At 37.1% G+C, this 26,089-nt stretch overlaps 1 protein-coding gene across 1 annotated transcript in view; it reads left to right on the top strand.

The window, feature by feature from the left end:
* The window catches only part of SPATA6 (spermatogenesis associated 6), a 39,982-nt gene extending 14,181 nt beyond the window's left edge, over nt 1-25,801 (top strand). The window contains exons 7-13 of the mRNA XM_074151893.1: nt 2,374-2,652; nt 4,296-4,383; nt 6,113-6,153; nt 7,908-8,068; nt 17,101-17,200; nt 20,961-21,049; nt 24,841-25,801. Coding sequence (XP_074007994.1) covers nt 2,374-2,652; nt 4,296-4,383; nt 6,113-6,153; nt 7,908-8,068; nt 17,101-17,200; nt 20,961-21,049; nt 24,841-25,021 — 939 coding nt within the window. The 3' untranslated portion in view covers nt 25,022-25,801. The remainder of the gene's footprint in view (nt 1-2,373; nt 2,653-4,295; nt 4,384-6,112; nt 6,154-7,907; nt 8,069-17,100; nt 17,201-20,960; nt 21,050-24,840) is intronic.
* Nucleotides 25,802-26,089: the final 288 nt, after the last annotated feature.

The raw sequence follows: 26,089 nt of genomic DNA, 5'->3' as shown, positions 1-26,089 counted from the left end.
CAGAGAAGGTACTTTATCAAAAACAAACCAATTAATTTAATTGTTTTCCATAACAATATCAGTAGCAGTAATGGAAATGAAGATTTTTGTTGAAAAGGCTGTCACCAGTATTAATCTGGAAATGCTGTTTCTGCAACGAGCAAAGTTAAAGGTGAAGTAGCTGAAGAGACTGCATGAAGGAAAAAAAACCAACACCTCTCTGCTGTGTTTGTTCACTTGGTAGCGCTCTTCTCTGGTCTCATGGGTTGGAATTTTGGTTGTGTTTCCTGGCACAAGCTGTCACATGAAGTTACTTTTACGCTCTCCTTCTTTTGCTGCATTATTGAAAAACGGTGCAGCATCGTTAAAACGGAATGGTTCTCTGGAAGGCTGGCATGCAAAGAGGGCTAGGTGACTTTGACCTGTTTGTGGCATTGCTAATTAGTTCATGGAGAAGTTTCTTTCAAATTTAGCAAATGAAATGTGTTGAAACACTTAGATAAAGAGTAAAAAAAAAAAAAAAATCAGTGAAAATTGTCATTGTCAGAAAACTAACTTCACTGAAGGTGACTTCAATAGGGGCAGTTTGATTTAAAATGCTCTTAGAAGTATTTAATATGTTATGGATGGCATATCATAGGGATATATGTTGCAGGGAAGGTCTAATTTCACGATTGGTGTAAGCCTGAAGCAGCACAGCCTACTTCTGGTGAAACTGAAATTAACCTTAGAGATTTAGGTCTGGTTGTGTTTGGGCCAGTTCCGTACTCTGGCTCGCTTCTAGCTGCACAAGTGCCAGTACAGGCGTGAGAAAGACAGTGACACGGATTGTCTGTGTGATGCCAGATTCAAACTATGTTGATGCAGAACAAACACTCAACCTCAGCCTCGTTCGTTGTTGGGTGTAGAGGGAAAGGCTTGAAGGCAAGCTGGACATTTCATTTCTGGGTTCCTCTGAACTGAAGTAGTGCATGCAACATTCAGATTTAAGACAAATGCTTTTTCAAGCTTGAGGAAGTTGACATTACTAACAGGAAGAAAAGTCTTGATACACCATTATATTTTATAACCTGTGAATTTGGGCCAAATTTGACCAAACAGCCTAATTATCCATACTGTGGTGTTCAAAGTTAAAACATGCTGCTGATTAAGTAGCCTGATAAGAGTTGTATAATCTAGAGTGCCTTCACTGGTAAAGCTTGTAGAGTAATTTAATGTGCATTTAATGCCAGGAGTTACAAAGGATTGATAATCTATTTCAAACAAAACTTCCGTGTTGGAAAGAGTTTCCCAGAATTTGAAATCAGACACTGAAGAAGTTAATAGTTATTTGGAGGAGGTGTCAGTTCTGATTGCTAGGTAGGCTTTGCTGGTAACAACAAAATTACAGCACCACCCCCCCATCCTATGTGTGGAAGGGAGGTGGTGAGGTTGGTTGTTCCTTCACTTTCCTTTCAAAGAATCATAGAATCATTTAGGTTGGAAAAGACCTTTAAGATCATTCAGCCCAACCGTAATAGCCCTGGTTCCATACCTATGTACAGCAGAATTAATAGTCTTTATTCTGCTGTACGTAGATATTTTAAAAGCAATATCAACTCAGAGATAGACTTCTAAGGCAATATTTGATAATGGCCTGATTTTTACAAAATCCATATTTCAGATGTCAAATGCCAGTTTTACAAATAAATAGCTGCTTTGCCTCTTCTTTTGCAAAAGTAGTCACATGATTTCAGAGGATCTTTGGAAGGTGGTCTTTAAAGTTTTTTGTTGTTTTTGTTTTTGGTGGGGGAATGTTGGTGTTTTTAACTAAGCATAGCTTCTTGATTATAACTGTATAAAGAACTAATAAATTTAGCATGATCACAGAAAATACAAATATTAGAGAATGTAATTACACTTCTTGTGAGGCTTTAAGCAACTCTAAGTGAATGTAATTTAAACTACTAAACAGGCTTCTGGTTTATGTATTTTTTTTAAAGGATAAGAATTTTTAAACGTTAAAAAAAGTTTAAACAGATTAAAAAATGCTTCAAATCTGTGTATGTCCAATCCAGGTAAAGTTGGCCTTAAATGAACTTGTGACAAAATTCAATTTAATTTTTTACAGTCTCTGTACACTAACTGTGTGAGAAAGCTAATTGGGTAAGTATGAGACACTTAACCTTAAAATTTAACACGTAGTAATGTGTGTTTTGACCTCCTTCTGGTTTCAAGAAAATGGTAAATACGTTGTTGTTTTTTAAATTGCTGTTTGATTATAGTTTTGTGAGGGGAACTTCAGCTGACATGGCATCTATTTCTGTTAAAATTATTAGTTCCCCATTTGCTTTGTTTTCAGTGATCTTTGTTCTTCATGCTGCCAAACCAGATAATTTCTCTTTTTCACTTTAGGGCGATTTGAATCGGGTACATCACTCAACCCCAAATGGAAAATTGCAAACAAAGTTACCAAAGAAAATTACTCTTTCACCTGAGAAAAGCAGGCACAGCTTAGCAACAAAGAACTACGAGCAGCCTACAATAGCTTCTAAATCACGTTCTCCATCTCCATACACAAAAAGACGAATGTGTGAGCTATCAGAAGAAGCCAGGCAACGACTGGCCCATTTAAGCCTTGGTCCTTATGAATTCAGAAGAGAAACTGATAAACCTCCATTTGTAGTTAGACGGGTTTGTATTCTCTCCAAAGTGCTTCCAGCTTAAGCTCAGATCAAATATTGTTCTTTCACTAAATACTGCTCCAAAAATTCATTCAGCTCTTAGTTTAGATGAATAATTTTTCTCTCCTTAGCAGTCTGTCACATAGTGATTTAAATGTAAAATTAACTAAAATAAAATTTCTTTTATCCGTGTAACTAACAGACAAAGATCAAATTCTTTCATGAATATCTTGGTTAAATTCTCTGAGGCCCCATTTCTTTTCTTCCAGCGCACTAGACAGGATAATAGGTGTATAAATTCAGCTTGGAAGTAATTGATATTAGTATTAAAAATTCCTGAATAAGACTTTAAAGAGTGTCTAGTCACATTAGGAACACTTACACTTCCTCCCTTTCAACTTTTTTTATGTTGGCATCCTATGATCTTTGAAACACTTCCTTTGCTCAGAGCTACATCTCTAACACTTTGACTTAGAGTTCATAACAAACCTGACTTCAGCACCCGCATAAGGACTTTTTGCTAACTGTATATGAAAAATTGTTCTGAAATTAGGTACTTATTTAAAGAAACTGTGTTTAAGTGCTTTAATACAACGGGGGCAGATTTCCCAGCCTCTTGGAAGATCATATTTTCATTTTTTTTCTATTAATTTTTAATACGATTGCAACAATCTTATTTTCAGAATACCACTTTGAATGTGTAGGGGCAGAGATGGGATTATTCCGATTCTGTACTATGATGTTATGATTTGTGTACAATTTTGGATACTTGTCACAGCCATTGAGATAATTTAGTGTTTAATTGGTTTGCATCTCATTTTATTTAATTTTTTTCTAGTTTATGTACAAACGAATTAATAATATCCTGTCAAATTTTAGAATTCTTTTCCAAGTTTTATTCTACATATAGGTACCTTTTAGAAATCCAGAGTAGCCTTAATAATCCATTAATCATTCATCAATCTACTGTTTATCTTTTCTCTCACATATTTTTCTTTTAACTCCTTTTAATCAATTCTTCTGATTTTTGATCTATAGGTGAAGTTCACGGTTTAATTATAGCATCTTTCAACACTGATTATTGATTTTGATTGCTTGGTTATGTTTGTACAAAAAAGGAAAAAGCTTGTCTCTTAATGTACCTGTATCCTGCCTGTCATGGCCTTTCCAGATTGAGAAAGCTCTTTTTAGGGCATCTTTACTGCTGAGGACTCATTTAGCCTGGAGATTTTGTGTTACATGAAGACTAAGATTAGATTATGTTAAACGTAACTTTTTTTATGTTAAACGTAACCAAGAGAGATTCAAATCTCTCTTGGTGAGAGCTGAACTGTTTGGAATAAATATAAGATACCAAGAATTTTTAAAAAGACTGCAGGCATTATAGATGAAGGAGAAACTATCTGCATTTTTTTTTTCTTTGAACAGTATGATATTTGGAGATTCCTAGGCCTTTCTACCACTGGTTTTTTTATGTGCAGTAATGCTAATAATATACATAATATGAGCAAAGTGTTGTGAAAATAGTTTTAAATAGTATTTAAATAAGAAAATATTTCAGAAAGGACTAGATGTGATCTTATGAATAAAACCAGAAAAAAATCTGAATTGATACATTTGATACTGAGCATTTTAACAGTATTTTTGCTTCAGGTTGAACAATCAAGTCCTGGTATTAAACTTCATACCTGGTGTCCCACACAAAAAAGCACAGCTGAAGCCTGGACCAAGGTAGACTATGGTCAGTATTTTCTACTATATATCTCATTAATGCTTTTGTTTTCTGCAGTAGTGTAGTGAGGTTATTTTGTTTGGGGTTTTTTGTTTTTGTTTCTAATTTATTTTTAAAAAGTCAGTCTATAATGGAGAAATTCTTCTTTCTTCCTAGGAATAGGAAGAATACTGAGTAAGCTACTGCTGCAAAAGGTGGTTTTGGATAGTTATTTGCCTCATGAAACTTGGAACATAGTTCTACATGATAGGAAAATAGTCGTAGCAAATACCAAAGCCCAGGCGAGTGCTCTGTTTCACTGCACTTGGATAGTGGAGTTGGATAGTTGGAGTTGGATAGTGGAGCAGATCTGCACCACAGTCTGTGGGTGTGTTGATCAGGCTTGGAGTATTGATGATTTTGAAGTTCTTGGGCTCTGTTGCTTCAAAAATGAGTAACGTTTATTTCAACGGTACGTGTCAGTAGTGGATCAGTGACTTACCATTATTAATCAGAATCAAGGATGTGTTTGAATATCTGCTGTGGCACTCATTGGTATAAGTAAATGAGGGTTTTATAAAAGGTTTGGGACCAGAAATTTAAGGAAGTACCCTAAAACTCGATTTTATTGCATGTGTCTGGCAATTTGAGGATTTTAATGAGTCTCACCAGTACTTGTTTGTTATGTGTGCTCTGCCTCATTTTTATTGCGCCTCCTCACTAAGTATAAATTGTTATATAGCAAATCATTATGAAATTGTTATTTTATGTTTGTTCTTTGTAGCACTGGGTGCAGGATTTTAAAAGTTTCACATTCCTTTTGGGGTCATACTTGGCAATCTGTAGTAGCTGGATAATGTAACAGACCTATTATCGTCTGATACCATTACATACTTAGGAACTGACCAGTGGTTAGGAGACCAAAATCTACCCCACTACTAATATCCAGAGGATTCACTGGTCACGTGCCTGTGTCTTGAAGCCTAATTGTAACTTCTGAAAAAAACAGATCCCTAGAAATCTTAACACTGACAGTACAGTTGAGTTATTTGTGCAGGTCGCTGATAGAGGGGTGTCTTTTACATTGCTGTACAGCACAGAAGTACCTCTTTGGTCCTGGGTCACAGTGTGAGTGTTGTTCAGTACAGACTGATATAACAGATCAAGAAGCCAGACATAATTTAATGTCAGTCCCTCGGGGATGAGGTGCATATTGACATTGGTGGAACATCCTAACCTGGTATGGAGCTAGTATTTTCCCCCCATGTGTTTCCATGGGCTTCATGCTTATGATGATGGGTAGTGGTGAGGGAAGGAATGAAGAGGTGATAAAAACAGGGAGAGGTGATTCTAGAGAAACTTGTTCAATAGAGGTTAGTAAGGTATGTGTATTAATGTAATGTATATGAATATTTTTGTGAATGGTAGAGCTTGATTTTATCTTGATTTAGGCAATTAATAGCTTAACAAAATGTGCCACTTCCATCTATGCAGAAGACAGTGTGTACACTGATTCGTTATTCTAAACATTATATTCCATTAAATGTGAAGTCATTGTTTTCAGCTAAAGAAAGTGATTTCCTGAAATGTTCTGAGGAGACTGTTTAGAATTTCACAATGTATAATAATAATAACAATAAATTGCTTTAGTAGTGTTTGGGAGGAGTGGTAAGCTATTTTGTAAAAGATCTCATAAAATTTAGGACATTTGGATTTTCTTTTGAATTTCTTCTGGGATGCACCTTTTTTCTTTCTCCAGATCCTTCTCTTCTCGGCAGCTACAGACCCAAGAAAGCCAAAGTGAGTACTCTAAAGTGCTATTGTTTACAAATTGTTTTTTGGGAAGCTCTGAGTGAGAAGGATTGTCCTGCATAAGTACTTTTGAAACTTTATCTACTATAGTATCAAAAGCAAGAAAAGGGATATTTTAAATCTGATCTAACCTCGTTTAGGCCTGCCGACAAATTATTTATAAATAGAAACGTGAAACTTAACACTTCATAAGATATTCATGCCTGTAGGTACAGAAATTGGTTCTCCTTGGCATTAAGGCTTGTGACAGGGCTGTAAAAGAGCCTTTAAAGGCAGTTTTCTTTTGCCTTCCCACTCATTCTGAGAGCTCACTTTGTTCGGTGATGGTATGTAAAGGTAGCAGTGGTACAACTGGCAAGCTACTGTTCTGTTATTTCACATCCTTGCTTTTTCAGATTTTAGCTTCTTTGTGTGTTAAATGGATCTGAAGATTAATGTCAGGGTTCCCTCTCTTTTTTGGTGTTTTTTATTCTTTCCATCCTCATTTAATTGTTTTTGCCAGTGTTCCTGAGTACTGCAGAAATTGTGGGTTTAGGCATTTAATTATGTACGCCCTCTTAGATTTCCAAATGGCAGGGAAAACTGATGATAATAGGGAAGAGGACAGAAGGGGTATTAAAAGGATAAACCTTGATATATGTTAAGCACACTTTTGTCAGATTCTAAACTTTTATTACCAAGGATTGCAGTTTCGCATGCCATGTGAGTTTAATATATTGTGCCACTTCAGGATTGTTCCATGGCTGTGAATGAGAAACTGTAAAGAAAATACATAATTTCTACTAAATATGCTAAATATGTTCTTGGTTTTTGTTGGGGTGGTTTTTTTTTATGATGGCTATTTTAAGATTGTGTTGTCCCCCCCTTCTCTTTTCCCAATGGGAAAGTAGATTTTAGAAGCAGACATTGTTTGGAGAATGCAGATAGCTGAGCTACAGGTTAATTCATCATGTTCTTGATGCCTCTAATTACTTGTGATTCTCACCAAATCAGGGCTGAAGAGAATGTATCTTTTTCTTGTCAGAAATATAATATAGCTTTGTTTAAGAGGAGCTATTTCCCAAAGCTGAGGAAAAACACCCTGTAGCCTGGAAAGAGCTAAAGAATAACCTGATCATTGTTGGTCTGGTTTTGTTGTGATGTTGGGGGTTTTTTGACTCCGCTTTGCAAAACAGCTCCTGTAAAAGTCTCCTTTCCAGGTTAAATGGGGTAACCCGTACAGACATTTTAGTGGTATGTTTCAGGTTAAGAGGAACTATGAAAGGAGTAACTAGTATAGTGAAGAGTGAGTAGAAGATGAGTAGGTGGGCCTGAGTTTTCCTTTGAGGAACAGCAAATCATGAGGAAAAAAAAATAATCTTAAGAACACGGGGTCCCAGACTGAGGAGAGGTCTGAGGTTTGTGTTGTTTAGACTCTCAGGCATCGTTCTGAATCTGTGAGATTCCTGGGAGGGGTCAGTCTTTACATGGTGCAGTCATAAAAGATTATAAAAGAGCTGTTACACTAGGCTTTGCCATAAGATGGTGTGTTCCATACCAACAGAGTCCTCTGACACTTGTTGATTTAACTTAGACCAGGGCTCATCCTAAGAAATTAGGGTCCTTATTGTTTCCCAAGCAGGGAGTTATTCCTGCATGTGTGTGCAATATTTAACTTTTTTGTTTGAAAAATAAAAACATGAGAACTGTTCGTCTTGATATTCATAATTAATTTTAGCAAGGTTTGGTGGGTTTTTTTCCAGGCAAAATCTGCTCATGGGAAATACGTTTGCAATGAGGATGGGATCTCGGATTCACCCAACAAACAGTCTCGTTCTGCTGGTTTTTTGGAACATTCAGCACCTCCAACATCTCAGAAGCATTCTCCAAGTTCTGTTCTAAATCGATCTTCTCTAAGGGAAAGGTAATGAATGACTTGGCTTTGTTGGTGAAATTCTGGGACTATTAACGTGAGCAAATAACAGTACTTGCATGATTATAGTTTGCATGTTTGGAGGTGTGCAGGCTGAAGAGACTGAAAAATCTTTCCCCAACAACTGTATTGTCGTTTGGCTTTTCCTCTGGTGCTGTGTTTGCCATCACTGCTCTGCTTAATGAACACAATCCTAATGCCATATTACTATATGGCAATGAAAAGGATCTTTGACAACTCTGAAACACTCTGAAACTTGAAACAACGAAGCCCCAGATTTCAGGCTGCCAATGTCCGTCTAAAACAAAGAATACTTAGATAAATAAGTAATCACTGTTGCAGAGGCAATTAGAATCTCAGGAATGTAAATACAGATAAGTGTCAAGTAGGCTTTACGGGAGGTACTTGGAAACCTTCAGCCTAGTGTTTGTAAGCACACGCTTGTGGCTGCTCTGTAGTCATATGCCTGACTGGTGTGTGCGTAACATGCTTGGGCTGGCTTGCATCTAGTCGGTGTATTATTTTCTGGTCTTTCTGCTATGTTGACATCCTAAGATGTTTTGTTTAGGTTGAAGTGTGGGCCTCTGCAGCAATTGTGTGGATATTAATTGCTATATTTAAATGAGTTTTCTTAGTAGTCTCCACTGACCCCAGTGGGGTTGGGGTGGAGACAGTTCCTAAGAGCCCTTAGTTCAGTGGATTTCAATCCTGGGGTTAATATTTTGTGCTTGGTGCACAATGCTTCTACTGTACATTCAGTTTAACTAAGTTACTAGATGACTTTCTAGGAGCAGAAAAACTATATACAAAGCTGGGCCTGAATAAGCAAATGCATAAAATAATTGGGAGAAGCTGAGGATCAAACTTATGTCATGTCCTAAGTGCTGGAGTGTTTACTTAGGCCCTCCTTGGAGATGTACTTTGGTGGCTAGTTCTCACTCGTCCCGGGCTGTTCCATCCTTGTTACTGTTGGTACCTCACTTAGTTCATGTTCGCAGCGTGCATTTCGTAGCCTACACACAGCCTAATGCTTTTTTTTTTTAAATAGAAAAATTGTCTCAGTTTTTTTCTTTAAAAAGAAAAATGACAGATGGCAGGTGGGGATTGAATTTTTAATACTTATAAAGCTCAAGCTGATGCTTTAACATCTTCCTCTGCTTGAAAACTTGCTTGTTTGTTGTTCTGTGTAATAGCGTTTCTTAAGAACTGTTATACAGAGATTAGGTTGTATCTGGGGTTTGGAGGAGGTTTCTTTGTCATCTTGTCTACCTCCCCACCCTCTTCTGACATCGTTGTTCGTGCATTAGTTACCCCTGTCTGGGGAAGAGATACTCTAATGATGACTTTTTTATCCTTCTTTTTTCAGTTGGACTCCTTTGGGGGGAGTGTTAAATTTTAAAATGGATTATATTTAAAGCTGACAGGATCCCTTGTATTGATACCAGGAAAGTCTCGTATGTTGTGAGCTGCTGTTACATGCGTAGTAATTCAGTCATCTGCCAGTTAATCTTGAAATCATCTGAATATTCTTGCTTTTTCTTTTTATGAGTCCCTCTCCAGAAGAGATTTGTGATCTTGTGAAATTATGTTTTTTCTTCTTATTAGAACAAATTTTCCCAGCTCTTTAGAGATGTAACATCTCTTTATGTTAAAAGATGTAAGCATTTACTTTTGTCACCAGAAAAAAATCAAAATTATAAGGTAAAGGGCATAGTCTAAAAAATTTGATCTCTATTTCATGCTTCTGAGATAATGGCTTTAGCTGACTGTATACTGAGAGCTATAGTTGGAATGATGAACATGGATCAGAGGTCAATGTTTAGAAATGCATGCAAACACTGCTGCTCAGATCACAGAAATACAGAGAAAATCAGTACTACTGAAAATATACCAGGGTTAGTTTATTTGCAAGAATATAGTCATATCTCCCAGCATTTTTTTATTTCTTCTTTTTTTTTTTTTTTTTTTTTTTGAATTACAAAGACTAAGAGCTTAGCATAACCAGGCTATTTTTTTTTAATGCTAGTCAACCCACAGTCAATATGAAACTTGACTCCCCACCTCAAGCTCCCTTTTTTCCCTTTTATTAAAAAAAGTAGTGTAAAGTGAATGTCTGCCTTCTCGGGAGTACTTCCTAGAGCACTGCTGAATAGTTGTGTAAAGCCACTGCAATGCTTTTCAGTGATATAGAAATTGGGGTCTTGCATAAGGTCCTCTGAGCCCTTTTTCTAGCAGTTTCTAGTCCCTTTCTGTGAGCCTACTAGAAAGACCAGAAATGAATCCGCTCCCCTTTTCCAGTGGGTGTGAGCCAGAAGCAGAACTGTAAATAGATTTACTACTGAACAAGTCGGTAAAGTTTTGAATATTTATTTTTCATACTTTATTTTTACATTTTTCATTACTTAGGTCTCCCAAGGAAAGCATTTGCTAGTGTTGCAGACTGATGGGGCTCTACAACTCTACTTCTCGTTTCGATTCTAGCTCCTGCACAGAGTGTGTGGCCACCTTCAGTCAATGCAGTTGACTTGCATTGACTGGTTGCTTGTGTGTAGATAAGTGTCCTTTTGTGCATAGATAAGCATCCTGTATGCTTTCTGAAAGAGTGTTAGCACTATGTGCTCCCAGTGCTGCTGCAGGAAAGCAAGGCTCAGGTCCAGTCCTTGCTTTCATAGTGCATGTACAGCCTCATGCACACTTAGAAAACAGTGTTTTTCTTGGGGACTTGCAAGGTAAAGCAGCAAAGGTACTTGCAGCAAAGAACCTTTCGTAAAGAAAAGGAGAAATGGTGAGGTGAATTCTGTAAGGGAATGACAGAAGTCCTCTAAATCAAGCCATCTGCTGGCACAACAAAAATTCTTTTTGCAAGAGACCGCAGCAATCATAGGAGTATTTGACCATTTCTGTTATGTTGAGAGGCAAAGCTACTTCTCATGCATTTGGGGTCAAAGGATTCTTTTTTCCTACTTTGAACATGGCAGGCTTTTTCTTTTTTTTTTTTTTTTTTTATCATTGATCTGAAAAATAATCATTTCCAGAGTGAAGTCCAGCTCAATGTCTTTTTTTATGTTCTCCTGGTTATACTGCTGGTATGTGATCTTACCTGCTATAAAATTTAACAAAAATCTAAGTTCTGTTTGAAGTAAGACAGAGGTTAACTGTATGGATCAGATGCCCTTCTGTAATATTCCTCTATTGTTTTACTACCATCTTTTTATGTTCTCTTTTTCCAAGTACTAGGGAAATACCAACGTGAAGTTAGCTATTACTAATGATAGATATAATGATACATACTAAAAGTTAGATGCTAATGAAAGACTAGATCTTATGTGAAGTCCTTGAAAATTCCAGTTATCCGAAGTTTTGGCTTCAGTGATCTTGAAATGTCAGCCCAGGATCTTGGGTACTAATTTTGTTGCATGGCAAAATCCAGACCACAGGTAGTTCACCTAATATTTTAGAGAGTGACATGTATCTTAAGACAGGATTTACTTCTGTGAGAGTGTGTTCAAGTTCTGAGAACTTTTTGCTGCAAAGTGGAACATTGAAAAATTTAGCAGACTTTTTAGAAAAAAAGCTTGCTCTAGGGAGAGGCTGCAACTAGGCTTCCTGTCTATTTCTAGCTATTTAAAAGTCCTTATTTCTGATTTTTTTTTTTTTTTTAATTTAGTTTGGTAGTAAGGTTGTTCTTGAATCTTTTGGGTTTATCAATCTTGCCTCTTGGGGAAGTTTCCTTATTTTGTGTTCAAGTCAACCTCAGGAAGTTAGCACTTGAAGATCAATTATTTCTTATTATATTCTGCAAAACTGAGCAGTACCTCAGCTTTGTTTCATATTTTTGACCAACATCTGTACTATTTGTCATCTTCGTTGGTTGATTTTGCTGCAGCGGTAAGTAAATTTGAAATTGATTGCTGTCAAAGCTGTTTTGTATATAAATGGATTCAGAGAAGATAAAAAGGTAAAAATGGAAAAGCTTCCAAAGAGGATAAGGAGGTGCAGCCCATTCATGACATACTAATAGTTTAGTACCAGAGTGACTTCAACCTTTTTGGAGCGACTGCTCAGTCTAGAGTATCGGCCTGTTAAGCCATTTGTCACTTGGGATTCACTTTGTACATGAGGATGATGTATCTTGCCCCAGTTTTAAGGACTAGATATGAAGCTTAGGAGGGAAAAGAAAGCATTTACTAATTTAAAAACTCAGCACTGAATGTACCTCTAGCGCTTCAAGCCTTATGAACAGGACTTTTGAAAGTAAGAGAAACTATTTAGAAAGGATGAGAAATTTTTACCTTTTCAAAATTTCTTACTGAAGAGGGAGACCAAATGAGTACGCAGCTAAGCTGTCAGCTTCTGCTTCCAAATACATAGGTTGCTGTGCTTTGATTTAAGGCCTTGTCTGTGTGTAATTGTTTATGCTTCATAGTAGTATCCTGGCATTGTGAAAGCAGCGTACTTTCTCCACTTAAAAATCCTTATGTTCTTACTGTATTTGTAAGTTGATATGTTTTCATTACAATTCAGGAGGTATGTACCAATATAGTCTCTAAAACACTTTTGCACTGGAGTAGCTGTATCTACACTAAGGTTTCATAGCCATCAGTCATTTTAAGAAAAAGCAAAACAAAATTGCATCCTTTACTAAGTAGATCAGTAAATCTCTTAAGTGTAGCCCAGCCTTTCTATTGTGCCTCTGTATAGACCAGTATACACTGAGAACCAAGTTCGTTGTACTGAATTACCACTTCATGGCCTCTTAAATGAGAATAAAGCAACGTCTCCACTTACTGTGAATGCTGCATAAATGCCTACTTGGATGTAAAATCTGTTTTTTTCCAATTTCAGAATTAAATATATTTGATTTTGTGGAGAATCTCTCTTGTTCCATGTATAAGTTCTTGCAGATTATGGTTTTTCAGGTTATACTTAGCTTTAAGAGTTCCTTCTCCCTCTTCTCCCCAATTACAGTAGCGTTCTCTCCAATTGTGAAGCTGGTACTACAGTACTTCATTGATTTCTGTCCTCTGATAGTTTGTCCTTGTATGTGGTTTTGCTCAGCCTGAAGCCTGTGTCTTTGAAGCTGATGAATTCTTCATGGAGGCCACATGCACTGAGTTGTTCACAAGGCCAGGAGGTGCGATGGTGGGGGACTGGGTCACGATAGGCATTGCAAATATTCTGCAGTAGGCTTTTGCATTAATTTTACTGATATGAAATGTATTAGTATCTCCTGCTGAAATGTGATATTAACATTTTTGCTGTGTGCAAGTGCATGATTGGATTGTCTGACATTTGAAAATTCCTATTTATTACAACTCTCAAGTTTGCAAGCTGCTGTTTGACTAGGGTACATGGGTGGATGTATCCTGTTTGCATTTCTAATGGAGTGCTTCATCCTAATGGATAAAATTATACGTGAAAATAACTTTAAACTTTAGCACAATCTTTAGGCTTGTTTTTGTTTCAACAAAGTAGATGTTGTCTGTATGACCTTAAAAATATAATCCTTATCTCATAAAAGAAAATAAATGCCTTTAGTCACATTACAAGAGAAAATGGTTCTGTTTCCTTGATCGTACTCGACACAACATCTTTGAAATTAATCTTGAGAAGTTCTCTGATTGATCTGGCTTTTTCTAGGTCACTGAGCTATATTTCCAAAGTGTTTATACAATCTATTGGAATCAATAAACAATTTAAACTGATGTAACTGCAGAATGTTTGCAAGTCCCAGGGAAAATTGAAAGTATGACAAAGAATACAGCTGTAGAAGTTTATTTTGTTTAGCAGGACAAACAGTCATTGAAATGAAATTACTTTCCTTTCAACATTGCAATATGATAGTGACACCTTAATCACATAAATAAGTAGCTGGTCATTTTAAAAACTCATTGTTGGTGATTTTCAGCAAATGGAATCCCTTTATTTATACTTTAAGAAGCTGTGCTCTAAAGCCTGTTTTATAAAATATTCCCAATAGGAGAGTTAGAGTATCATAGAAAGGCTTCACTTCAGATTATGGTTGTTACGTTTCAGGCTTGATTTTATTATAGTTTGAATTTTGGCTGATGTAAGTATTAACATTATGACTTTAAATGTGGATTAGAATCTATAGTCATTACTAAAATTAGACCATAACAATACTAGAAAAACTAATTAAAAAGAAGCCAATACTGTTTTTAATCACACTTAAGGTTTTGAAAGTTTTTTTCCCTTTTTTTTTTTTTTTGTTGTAAATTGTTTGGGCTATGTGTGAATGGGTAACATTTCTTATACCACAGCGCACACTAGTGGATTGATCAATAAAATCACCTGAAGAAAGATATCTAATAGTTCTCAAATTAAGTACTTAAATCTTCTTCTTCTTCTTGCGGACATAGCCACGTATTTTCTAAATGAATACAATAGCAAGCTGGGTTTTCTTTTTTCCGAAAGTAAATACATTTATCTCCAAGGATATTTGTAAATTTAAGATTAATAACAATGATCTGAGGTCTTACATACGAATTTCATAAAATTTATTTCCCAAAGGCAATCTATTCCAACTTCTCTTCTCTGTGCAAGCAGCCTGGATGTTGGAAGAAGAGCAGCTGCTGTATAAATAAGAGAAAATGCCATGACTTCATGGGTCTATCTTTTATTTGTCAAATGGGAAATGACTCACTCTTACTGCAACTAGGATGCAGATTTTTAAACATGCATTTTGAAGGTTTTTTGATATTAGTAAATGTTTGTAAATGCTAATGGGAAGTCATAAGATCAGGCCATTTCCTTTACCTCTCTTCTTAAAAAAAAAAAGTTTACTTTCAAAACACCACTAGTGGTAGAGCACATGCATTGTAATGCATTACCTCAAACTGGGTTTGATTGTGTTAGGGAAATGAATGTTCCTGCCTGCTTAAGGGACTTAGACTTCTAGTTCTTTAAAGGCAATGCTTTCCTCTCCTAACAAAATTCACAAACCGTTTTGCTTTCTTTTAGGAAAAGTTATGTGAGATTTTTTTAGTGCAACAGATCACTGGATTCTAGTATGCAAAAGATTAACAGTATCGATTTGCCATACATGCTGCTGTGTTTGATATTAATTGTAAATGTTCAGGATGCTAATACGAATGTTATAGCCAGCTTCGTGAAAATTCTTGCCTGTAACGTTCCAAAGATAAACAATGTTAAATGTAGAAATATGAAAAACACATCCCCCCATAGATTATATGATTCATCCTTCCAATATCGTGTTATTTCTTGGCACTCTTTCTTGAAGAAAAATAGCATTCAGAAGTAGATGGTTTGATTTAAAGAAACTCATAAATAGGCTGAAAATATTGAGGGTCTTTATAACAGAGAGAGGTATTTCAGAAAGGTAAGCAATAAGGAGTAAGTCCAAATAAGTTGATTAGATACAAGAATATAGAAGGAAGTTACTCAAAAGCAGAGAACTGGTCACTTTCTACCTATATTTCTATCTCTCTCTAGTATTAGAAAGAATGATCCAAAAGATTGCAAAGTACTCCCAGCCGTGCCTATAATCTCCAAGGCAGCCTGGCATTTCCCATTTTCGGGATCCTGCTTCCATTCATTTTAACATTGCTAGGTTACTTGTTTTGGACTGAAGCTTTCTGCGTACTTGGTTTGTTCTTTTTGAAAGGAGCTGTACAGTTCTTTAGCTGTATTGAAATTTGTCTCAAAGTTTGATGAAGGAAAGCTAAGCCAGGCATGATCAGATTGGGGATTTCAGAGACTGGATAATGCCGGGAATATGATAAATTGGAGAGAAGAGGGCAGAAGGGCTTGCAGTCTCAGTCCCACAAACCTATCCAGAGCCCAGGGTAAAATCTCAGGGTTCAAAGTCATGATGATTCTCCACTGCATCAAACTTCTGAAGCCAAGTATCAAAGTATGTCGCTGTTTCTTGCACTCCTAATCCACCCAGAGTATGACAGCCCAGTACTGCTATGGGCTGTCGTTCCATTAACTCAAATTGCAGCAGTATGGCTTGCCGCTTGTCCGGTGACCCGTATTCATATTAGCATGATACCACATAATGAGTTTTTATTTTCTTGGTGCAAAGTCAGGTTCTCAGAGGTTAGGAAACATAGAAATGAATATGCACATTCTTGATGTGGTGCGCTGTTTCAATCCACTGTGATGAGATTGTGTAAGTCAACATTTCATAACTTTTCCCCAATAATTCTTTCTTTATATTGATTTGTTTTTTTTTAATAAATGATAAATTTTTGAGTGTACTATCATGGACATGTGGAGGTTGCTGTGTAAATGATCCTATTCTTAAAATCTTAGTTGGCTCCCTTAGCAGGTTAAGAATGGCTATTGATATGAAATTTCTGCCAGCTTCTGAATGTGCTGAGAAGGGTGAGGTTTGTTTTTTATTTTTTTTAGTAAAGTGGGAACAAATGTGCTGCAAAACATAAAGGGTAAAATCCAAAATTAGCTGTTGGTTGCAAGTCACTCATATCAAACAAGCTACCTGTTTTTAATGTAAAAAAGCAACTTAAAATGCAGTTCTGTCTTGTTAAATAGAGATGGTGAATTTGGAGGCTTTTAACTCCATGGGCTTTCCAAATTGCACGCATTGGGGTTATCTTCCTGTTGATTTATTCCAGTGAAAAGAATTTCACGTGTGTAGTACTTCCTTTAAAAAGAGGAAAATGAAACCTGATCACTGGGAATAGAATAACTGTGTAGCTTTTCTATTCTGTAGGGACAATACAAACATTATGGAAATATTACTCAAGTTGCAAAATCATCAACATTTTCTGCGTTTCACATCTTCTGTTGGTGTTGTGGATGCATACTGGTTATGCATTGCTTTGAAATGTTTCTTTACTTGTACCCAAGAGGAGAAAAAGAATCAAATCTAAACATTGTGTATATTTCAAATAGAAGGAAGTAATGCATGCTTCATAATTTAAAAAAAAAAAAAAAAAAAATCTGAGTCAAAAGCATGTTTTAGCTTTTCAACAAGAAAATATTTCTGCTGTTTGTTTTTCCTCTTCCTCCTGCAGATTTAGCTCTGGTTGGCCTTCACCAGCAAATGGAGATGAGATCCATGAAAGAGTGAAAAATATTTTAAGAACACACAGTGCTAGACAGCGCCTCGTATTTGTAAGTTTGACTGCAAACTAAACCCTTTCTTTTCTCCAAGATGGCTGAGGAAAAGAACTATGCCTACAGTCCTGGATTTATTATAATGTTGTCTGTTGAGGTGGCCTTGGTTGTAGAAATACGAATTCAGTATGTAAACTGAACTGTTTAATGCTGATTACAGTAGCCTCCGTATGTGTATCCTTTATGGACAGTTGGTATAGGTAATCCTCTCACGGGATATTGAGGACAGCTATGGGATTTTTTTATACCTGGTTCATTTCCAATTTAAGCAAAAAAAAAAGTTTCATATCTGTAGAACATCGAGGCTTAACATGTTGTGCACCTGCACATCAGCAGCTGCTTGTGTCCAGCTGTTTGTAGAGCTAATATTATTCTTCAGATGTGTGCTTTTTTCCCTTAATTACCTGGCTTTCAATGAACAGAGCTCTTTATCTAATGAGATTATGCTGGGATCAGAGTATTTTGTCCTTGAGTCTGATGGAATTTTGAAGTGTGGTTTTAGACAGATAAAACCCAGTCGTGGCACAGGATCTCCCTGGCCCACAGCATTTTACAACTGAATAACAAGGTTGTTCATTTATAGAGAACTTAGGGTCTTAAGTGTAAGGTGAGCTAAAAGAAAGGTAAGGTAAAAGGATGGAAGGATGAGAGGTAGGTAAGATTAAGATTGGGAGCTCTGATGGAATTATTTTTGTCTGACAATCTAACACACAAATGTTATTGATCGATTAGAAGAGACATGAGTCTCTCAAAGTGGAGAAAGATACCTTTTTTGCTTCAGTTTCTCCTCTTAGAAAAAGGAGTGTTGGCAGAAATTTGATTTTGAATGTTCCTGCAGTTTTAATTTCCTGCTGTCCCCAACTGTCCACTTTTCCCCTCTGTCATTGTTTGCTGTTATCAGTAGGAAGCACGATAAAGCGTGTGAGAGCCCTGGCCTCCTCACCTCACACCTCAGCACAGACACAGCAGGCATAACACCAGTACGCTGCCATGGGGTTTGTGCTGGCTGGGATGCGGTGACTCCACTGACTGCAGTTAAACCCATGGCAGAGGGCTGGGGCAGAAGTGAAGGTTGTTGTCTCAGTCCACTGCTACAAGATGTACTGAAGAACATCTGTCTTAGCTCTGAAGTCTCGATTTGTTGATTTATTTATTTATTTCCCCAAATTTAGCCATCCTGGGCAGCTCATTGTGTTGCCTACATGCTCTCTTAATAGGATTATTTTCTCATTTCTGTTCAATCTTCATTTTTAGCTTAGTTCTTGTGCTTTTTTTGTTTTAAACTCTGAAAAACATTTTCTCATGCATGCTAAGACTGTTTGATCTAGTTCATGCTGAGCTAGTCCCTGAGTTTTGTATATGAACGTTATGATCTTGGGAGCTGCTGCCTCTCAAATAGAAGATGCCCATCACATTTTTCTGTGTTTCAGCCCCTCCAAAATAGGTACAAATCATGTCAAATGCTTCTCTGATGTTTCAATGAACTTGAGATAACAAATTGAATTTCATGACGGTCCAGCACCTACATGTAATGAAAGTTTGCACAGGCTGAACTATCTCCAGTGGTCCTTGACTACTTTCCTGGAACAGCAGACCATGACTTTACGATAAAAGATTTGCTGGTTTGTTAGGAGAGCTGGATGGCTGGGTACATGGTCTCTCCAAACAGTCATAACGACTATTAAACATAGTAATGGCTAAAGGAGAATTCGATAATTTTCTTCCTATTTACTTATTTTATTTATATAATTTAAAACGTTCTATTCTAGAATGACTTACACATATGCTGGTATTCACTTGTTACTGCAATATTGCACAAATGTGCAAAAATTTGCAAGCATGGTGTTAGATTCTTGAAGCATTGTGCTTTCTTTTAGCACACCTAGTCACTTCCAGTATCAAACTCTTGCTGAATACTCACAGGGATTAATAATCAGAGATGATGCTTTTCTGTTTCCTCTCCTTCTGGAAAACCTCATGTTTCTGCCCCCAAAAAATTCAGGTATCAGGATATTGGGTAAGATTTTTGAGTCCTGAATTACCAACCTGGTCAGAACAATGCTGGAAAAGGACCATTTTTCTCACTTCGTTTTCTTCTGCCGAGCAAAAGGAATGGGAGGATGTTACAGAGAAGTCTCACGATGTTTGATAATTGTATACAGCTAACTTGTGAAAGCTGTGCTTTTTAAGCAGCTGACCTGCTTAAAAAATAAAATCAAATCAGGTCTACTTGCCGTGAGTACTGTAAAATCCACCAGGATTCATTGTGCTTCCCCAGATGGCCCAAAATCTAGGCTGCTTTGTTAGGCAGTGGGTGGAGGAGGTAAAGGAGTCTTCTTGAAAGTGAGAGAATAGTAAAGCAAGTGAACTGGTGAGTAGATTTTGGCTCCGGTCTGGATCCTCTTCCAAACTTTGAAAGGTTAAAAAAGTATCTCTTGTTCTGTTTCCTTCCAAAGAGCCTGATGCTAAATAACCATTCCCAGAAGCATCCAGCTGTGTTTTCCAAAATTTCGTTTCCATAGCGCTCTGTAAAAATAGTGTGACTGGAGCTCTGCTGCAGATTCCTTAGGGTGTCCACTGTAGCTCTCTGCTGTGACATTCTGACAGTATCGTAATGTTCCCATCTTTTTTTGCTTTCAAGAACATAATTTGCCTCTGGCAAATGCTGCAGAATTTTATTTACCACTGTACCCCATTTCCTTTTCAGTGTTTGTAGCCTGTGACTGCTGAAGGAAGAGAGTTTTCCTGTTTACAAACACACTTTTTACCTTGTATTTCACCACAATAAATTGTGTTACGTTTTTTCCTCATCCATATGCCTGCCGTTCAGCTTGCTCTGCATCTTATTGCCATCTACTGCTATATTTACTGCCTTTTCTTCCTGATTTGTGTTACCAGCAAGCATGATTATTTTTACTGCGCAGTCGTCTTTTCCCAGTTACTCCTTCTATAGCATGAAAGATGATTTTGTTTACTAATCCTTACAGCAACTGGCTTCTGCTAAAAGCATCGCTTAATACCACCTCTTAAGTGGTGTCTTTGCTCTTCAGAGTAGAGTGAACATGATTGTGTGTGGTGGAATTTCTACCATCCTGTCTCAGGTGAGCAACTGGCTCCCTTCACATGAGGTGTTTTGTTTCTTACTTACCTAAGAGGACAAATATGGGTAAATTAATGTCTAGATAGCATTTGGAAGGTAAGACCGCTTTCTAGCGACTCTTAATACCACCAAGGGGTCATTAAGTGTATCATAGATATTTTTTAAAGTTGGGTAAGCATGTTCTCAGCCCTGTGTATGGAATCGAAGTATTCAGATGTGTAGAATGCTTCAGTCTAGTAAAATACCTTAAACAGGTAACAATAGCTCATTATAAAAGCTAATAAATAATACGTTTTAGGTTCTTTTTCCCTTCTTCTGCAAGAAACAAAAGTAAGGCAGTGAGCAGTAGGTTTCATAGCATTTAACCAGCATGTTTGTTGGGGATTAGTGAAGCTTGTGCTGTCTGCATAGTTCTTTAGATCTACACTGTCTAGAAATTCTTCCAGTTTATTACCTGAAAATTATTAACCGAGTTGTACTGAATTTAATTAAAAGTGTTCATAAATGGCTTTTGGCTCATTACACTTTGTCCCTTTCTCCCCCAAGAAATGTAAGCACTTTAATAGTCTTCTACTAAATGGAAGGAAAGTATTTTTGAAATGAGATCATTGTAATCAGAAACCAAGGTAATGAGAATTTGATTTCTGTTTTTTTTAGGATGAGAGTAAGTCATCAAAAGGAGACTTGACTAAGACAAGAGAATCTTCACGTAAAGCGCCCTTATCCATGAATGAACTGCAGAGCAGGTATGGAGTTTTTCTCTGACCAAGACAGAACAGTCATACGCATGATAGTGCCCTTTAAATTTAGCTAAAAATTTCTCTTCCTATTTGAGCTTTGTAGTGTATTGTGCTGGGAAAAGGCTTCTGTAGGAGTTAGTCCTACCAAGCATTTTCACCTAAAAGCAAAATACAGTTCACTATCTTTATGCCTTTCATGCTGCTTGGCACTGTGTCAGTATAGTCTTCATAAAACACTGATTTTGGAACTGGACTTGATCATAAGAATGATCCTTGGGCAGTAATTTTTGGATTTTATCAATCAGAGAGCAAATGTCACTTTAAAAATAACCAATCAGTTATTTTTTTCTTAAAAGTATAGGAGTGGTAAAAGAAATTGAAGATTGTTTAGTAATATGGTTTTGGGCTGGTTTGGCTTTTTTTCCAAAACACATATTTGCAAAAGAGAAGCATCTTAAAAAAGACAGCAAATGTATATACTCTGGTTTAGTGACTCAGCATGCCATGTTTCAGAAGACATCTTTAAAACCTGGTTTGTGTAGGTTACTTATTCTGTGTACTCCTCACATATGACATGGGTTTCATTGGAATTTTTTTACTTAAAAGACAATTCAGTTGAATTTATTTTGACACCTTCTGTTGTGGAAGTTATCAATATTGATGTTCTGTATGTATGCATGCAGTATTTTGTAGAACATTTTGGATACTTGTTGGAGGAAAGATACTAAATAATGTAAAACATTTTTTGGGCTGTATGGCTTTTCCGTTTTCCTTTATATGAAGAGAGAATTCCTGTAACGCTGATGCTAAATTTGAGAGGTCCTGACACTAGGAAAAAAAGGTTTCATTTTGGTAATTAAATGCAATGCAATATTTTGTAACAAATGCTTTCCGAATCACCGCTGTATACCACTGAAAGGAGGGTAAGTCAATATAGGTATCATAGTGAGTCTGTACTTGCAATTAATAAGCTCTAAAAAGTTCATTTATGACTTGTTGGCTTTTTTTTTTAAACTCCTGTAATTGTAGTCACCCCTGCACAAGGGATCTAGTTAGTCTTAGATTTTCATGTGTGAGAACTTGCTGCTGAAGCTGTTAGTATTTCTATACCTGTGCTCACTCCAGTATTCTGCATGTACCCTTTTGCTCCCTTATCCTTTGTCCTGACAGCTGCTGCAATTAAATTGTGTAGGATGTGTTTGTGAGAGAGAAAGTGCAAGTTTTTGTTTTGAGGCAGCTTTGGGACTTTGAGATTGATGCTGAAACTGCAGACCATGAAAAAAGAAAAAACAAATCCTGCTACCACAGAATCAAGAAGTGATGGGATATGAAATGTGGCACTCCGGTTGGGAAAGGACTGCTCCTTGGGTTTAGAGGCCGGCAGCGCTGGTCCCATTCACTGAAGGGCAGGACATAAAAGGGCTCGAGGACAGTCTGATTGCTGAGTGTTTGCCACAGTGGTCATAAACAGGATACAGGGACAGAGACAGAGTTCATAGAAGGACGTGGTACTGTCGACCAAATGTTGGCAGTAAAGTAGATGATTGAAAACCACTGGGAGTAAGGAATAGGTCCGTGTTTTCTGAAATATTTAGTATATGATTCACTCAGAAAAGAACTTCTGGGACTCTTAAAGGAGATGTATGAGGGAACAAAAGCATATGACGGGTATTTCAGAGCAGGGAGTTGCGTGCAGAAATCCTGCTGTTAATATGATTTGTGAGTGTAATTCCCAGATTTCTTAGCTCAGGTTGTCAGCTGGTTTCCAGTTGAAACAGGAGAAGGTACTCTTCCCTACCTTGGCTGTGTCTTTGTCCACACCAGTGCTAAGTATTTCATGTGCAAGGACTGGCTAATGGAAATAAACACATCCCCACCAAAAAAAGAAGAGAAAATGAAGCTTATGTTGGTTTGCTTTTGTGTTTGGTTTTTTTTTTTTTAAGTCTTTGTCAGTACCAGAATAAGGAATTTGTGAAAGTTACTGTTGGTTTTTAAGTCTTTACGTCAGTTGAAGTGGTTGGATTTTTTAGTGTCTCTATGTAAATTAAGCTTTAGTAGAAGAAAAGGCAAGCACAAGGTTGACTGCACGAAGTGGATTCCAAGGAAAAGAGTGTCAGATCCGTTTGTTGTATAGTTACAAGCGCCACTCCTAGTGCTGTGCTGATTTGTTGGCCTGAGAAATCTCTATCAGAAGTGAGGTAACACAAACTTCAGTTGTTAATGGGTATTACCCAGGGTAATACCCCAGGGTATTAACTTGTCTACATTTAACACAGGCCTGTATAACTTTTCTATTGATTTTGCTGTTTGATAGGTTGGTTTCTTTGTGTCCAAACTGTGAAGCACAGTTCACCCTTTCCAGGATGATAAACAGGTTGAAATTTGCTTCATGCTGTTGACTGACTTCAAATGGTTGAGCTTTTTTGAAAAAGTGTGAAAGTAGCCTTCCTCCCTTTTTAGTATTAGAGCCACATAAAGACCATCTTGTTGTTGTTTTATGTGGTGTAGATTGGCATAACCATAATGTTTGAATGTAAGAAATCTAAAAGCAAAAGCTATTCCTTCTTTTTTTTTTTCCATGGGAGAGTGGAAGCTTAGAAATGTGAATTTAGAAAATGGACCCTACATCATCTTCTTCTTCCCTCACCATTTTCCTTTCTTAAAGTGAAAACCCTGTGTTTTGATGCAGCCAGCTAGAAGTGTATTTGTGAGTCCTCTGACATAAAGTTTCTTTCAATTTTGTCACAGGTGTTTACTGATATTGAGGACAAAGCTTTAAGTACTGGTTTGACCATAGTAGATTAATAAATTATATGTATATTAGAAAATGTAAAGTTTCCCTGTGAAATGTAGTCCATTTCCTAAGTGAAGATGGTCACTGTAACTTCACATTTCCAGTTTAATTTCCAAGACTGAGAACATTCACAAAATTTGAAGGTAACTCAGTCCTAATTTTTAAGTATCTTCAATGCCTGTCTCTAAGCAGATGTGAAAAATGTCACCCCAGTAGTCATTTTTTGCTTATTATTTTTGAGCTATTTGTTTCATGCTTTATTACAGGAAAAAGGCTCATTTCATTATTCGACACAAGCCTTTGTTTTGAAAGTTTCAAGAGAAGGCAAATAGTCATGAAGTTTGGATACGCATACTTCAGATTTGTCAGTGTTTCATAATGATTTTCAGAGAATAAATTTCACTTCATAGACCTAGAAAATAATTTTTCAAAGTAACTGAAATATGAGACTGTATTTGTGTTTAGTATTGAAACAGCGACACAGAAGATGGGGTGGGGAAGGAACACTTGATTGCCACTATATCATAATGTATTTGGTAGAATACTTAATCCAAGATGCTTCCGATAGAGCACTCTACAGCTGCAACCACAGTAATTTAATATACCTCTGATAGATTGTCTTCATATTGAAATAGCTGCTTGTGGTTACATTTTGACCTTCAAAGGACACAAAAATCCTACTGTGTTGCTCTTGCATAGGCTTAGTGCCTCGTCACACTGCCTATCAAAATGCAGCAAAATTACTGCACGCTCTTTGAAAATTAATTCTCTTTCTATTTGGGAGGTATTATCAAGTGCACTCAGATAAGTGGGGGAGATTTTGTGTGATTGAATAACGTGGGGCTCCTATTTCTTAGAAGTAGCTGCAGTGCAGTGTTTGTTTCAATTTGTGAAAAGTAATCTGTGTTTAGCAGCTCTATGCTTGGATTTCTGCTGGGTTTGTGCTTCCAATTCCTCTTCCGTATCTTGATTTCATCATTATTTGTCTTCTTTCTGTTGACAGTTCACCAGTGCAGCAGAACACTACTGTTCACTTGGATAATGGTGAATATTGGTCTAGACGTCCAGCTGTATACAAAGGGAAGCCTCACAGAGCAATCTTTGAAGAGAGTCTGGAGAAAATATACAGAAACATGTACCAAAAAGCTACTGGCAATGTTTCAGACCAAAAAACACACTCCTGATAGCAATTCACCTGGAAATACACAGTACACAGTGTTCATATTTGTGATGAAACCTATTTTTATGTAACAAATATTTGTACTCTATTTTAAGGTGTAATTATGGTTGGGCAGGATTTGGGAGAAATGGGGGTTTTGCCTGGGTTGCTAAAAGGAAACTATTAACATTCCTCTGTGCCTTGCCCTAGCCCCCCCCTCAAAAAAAACCCCAAAAACCTACCGCCAAAAAACCACCCCAAAACCCAGCAACTTAGCCCCTCCATAGTTAATCAAAATGGTGTTGCTCCTTTGAGACTATGAAGAGATAGTCATTTGGAGACTAATAGGTCTGCCGGACATTTCTGTCCAGCATCAACTCAGGTTTCAGCTGCAGCCAATTCTTATTAAACAATTAATGCTATTTAGTAACATTAACAGAATTGGTTGAAGAAACAATATGGCCTAGTGTTCAGAGAAGGGGTCTAAAGAGGAAGGTGGATATTAGTGTTGATTTAAAAGTGTCCCATCTGGGACAAAGGGAATTGTTTTCTAGAAAATTGCCTTTGGATTGTTTATTTTTGAGATGGGCAGAAACTCTAATACTGACCTATAGATCTGCTTTCAGAGTGGTTTCAAACACCTTTAGAGACAAATTTTCTAATAGTGTCAAATTTTAAAAGAAACCCACCCAGCCCAACAGCCTTTGGATCGGAAGAAAGGTCATCTTTACAAACCCTGTGCATTTGAAAGTTTCCAGGTTCTCTTGAATGCAGCCATGACATTTGCCAATATACTTGTAATTTTAAAAAAAAATATGAATAAGAAAGGAGTGCAGAGGGAGAAGGACTGAAGCCAGTCAGCAAGCTGCTCATATACCCCGTACAAGCCTTCTGAAGTTCCTGCATCACAATCCCACCTAATTTGGAGCCTGTCCTTCCCAGTCTGCTGGGATCCTGTTGGCAGAAACCGCATCGTTTTTGCTAAAGGCCACCAAATGTTCATCAGCAGTTCGATGCTTTCCCTGGGGATGGAACCTTTTCAGCCTTGCATTGAACAGATCCCACATTAGCAGACCGGGGCAAATTGCCCATC

This window comes from Numenius arquata, chromosome 8, assembly GCF_964106895.1.
Source record: "Numenius arquata chromosome 8, bNumArq3.hap1.1, whole genome shotgun sequence".
Classification (NCBI taxonomy): domain Eukaryota; kingdom Metazoa; phylum Chordata; class Aves; order Charadriiformes; family Scolopacidae; genus Numenius; species Numenius arquata.
Note: the sequence above shows the minus strand (reverse complement) of the source record. Positions and strands in the feature narration are given on the sequence as shown.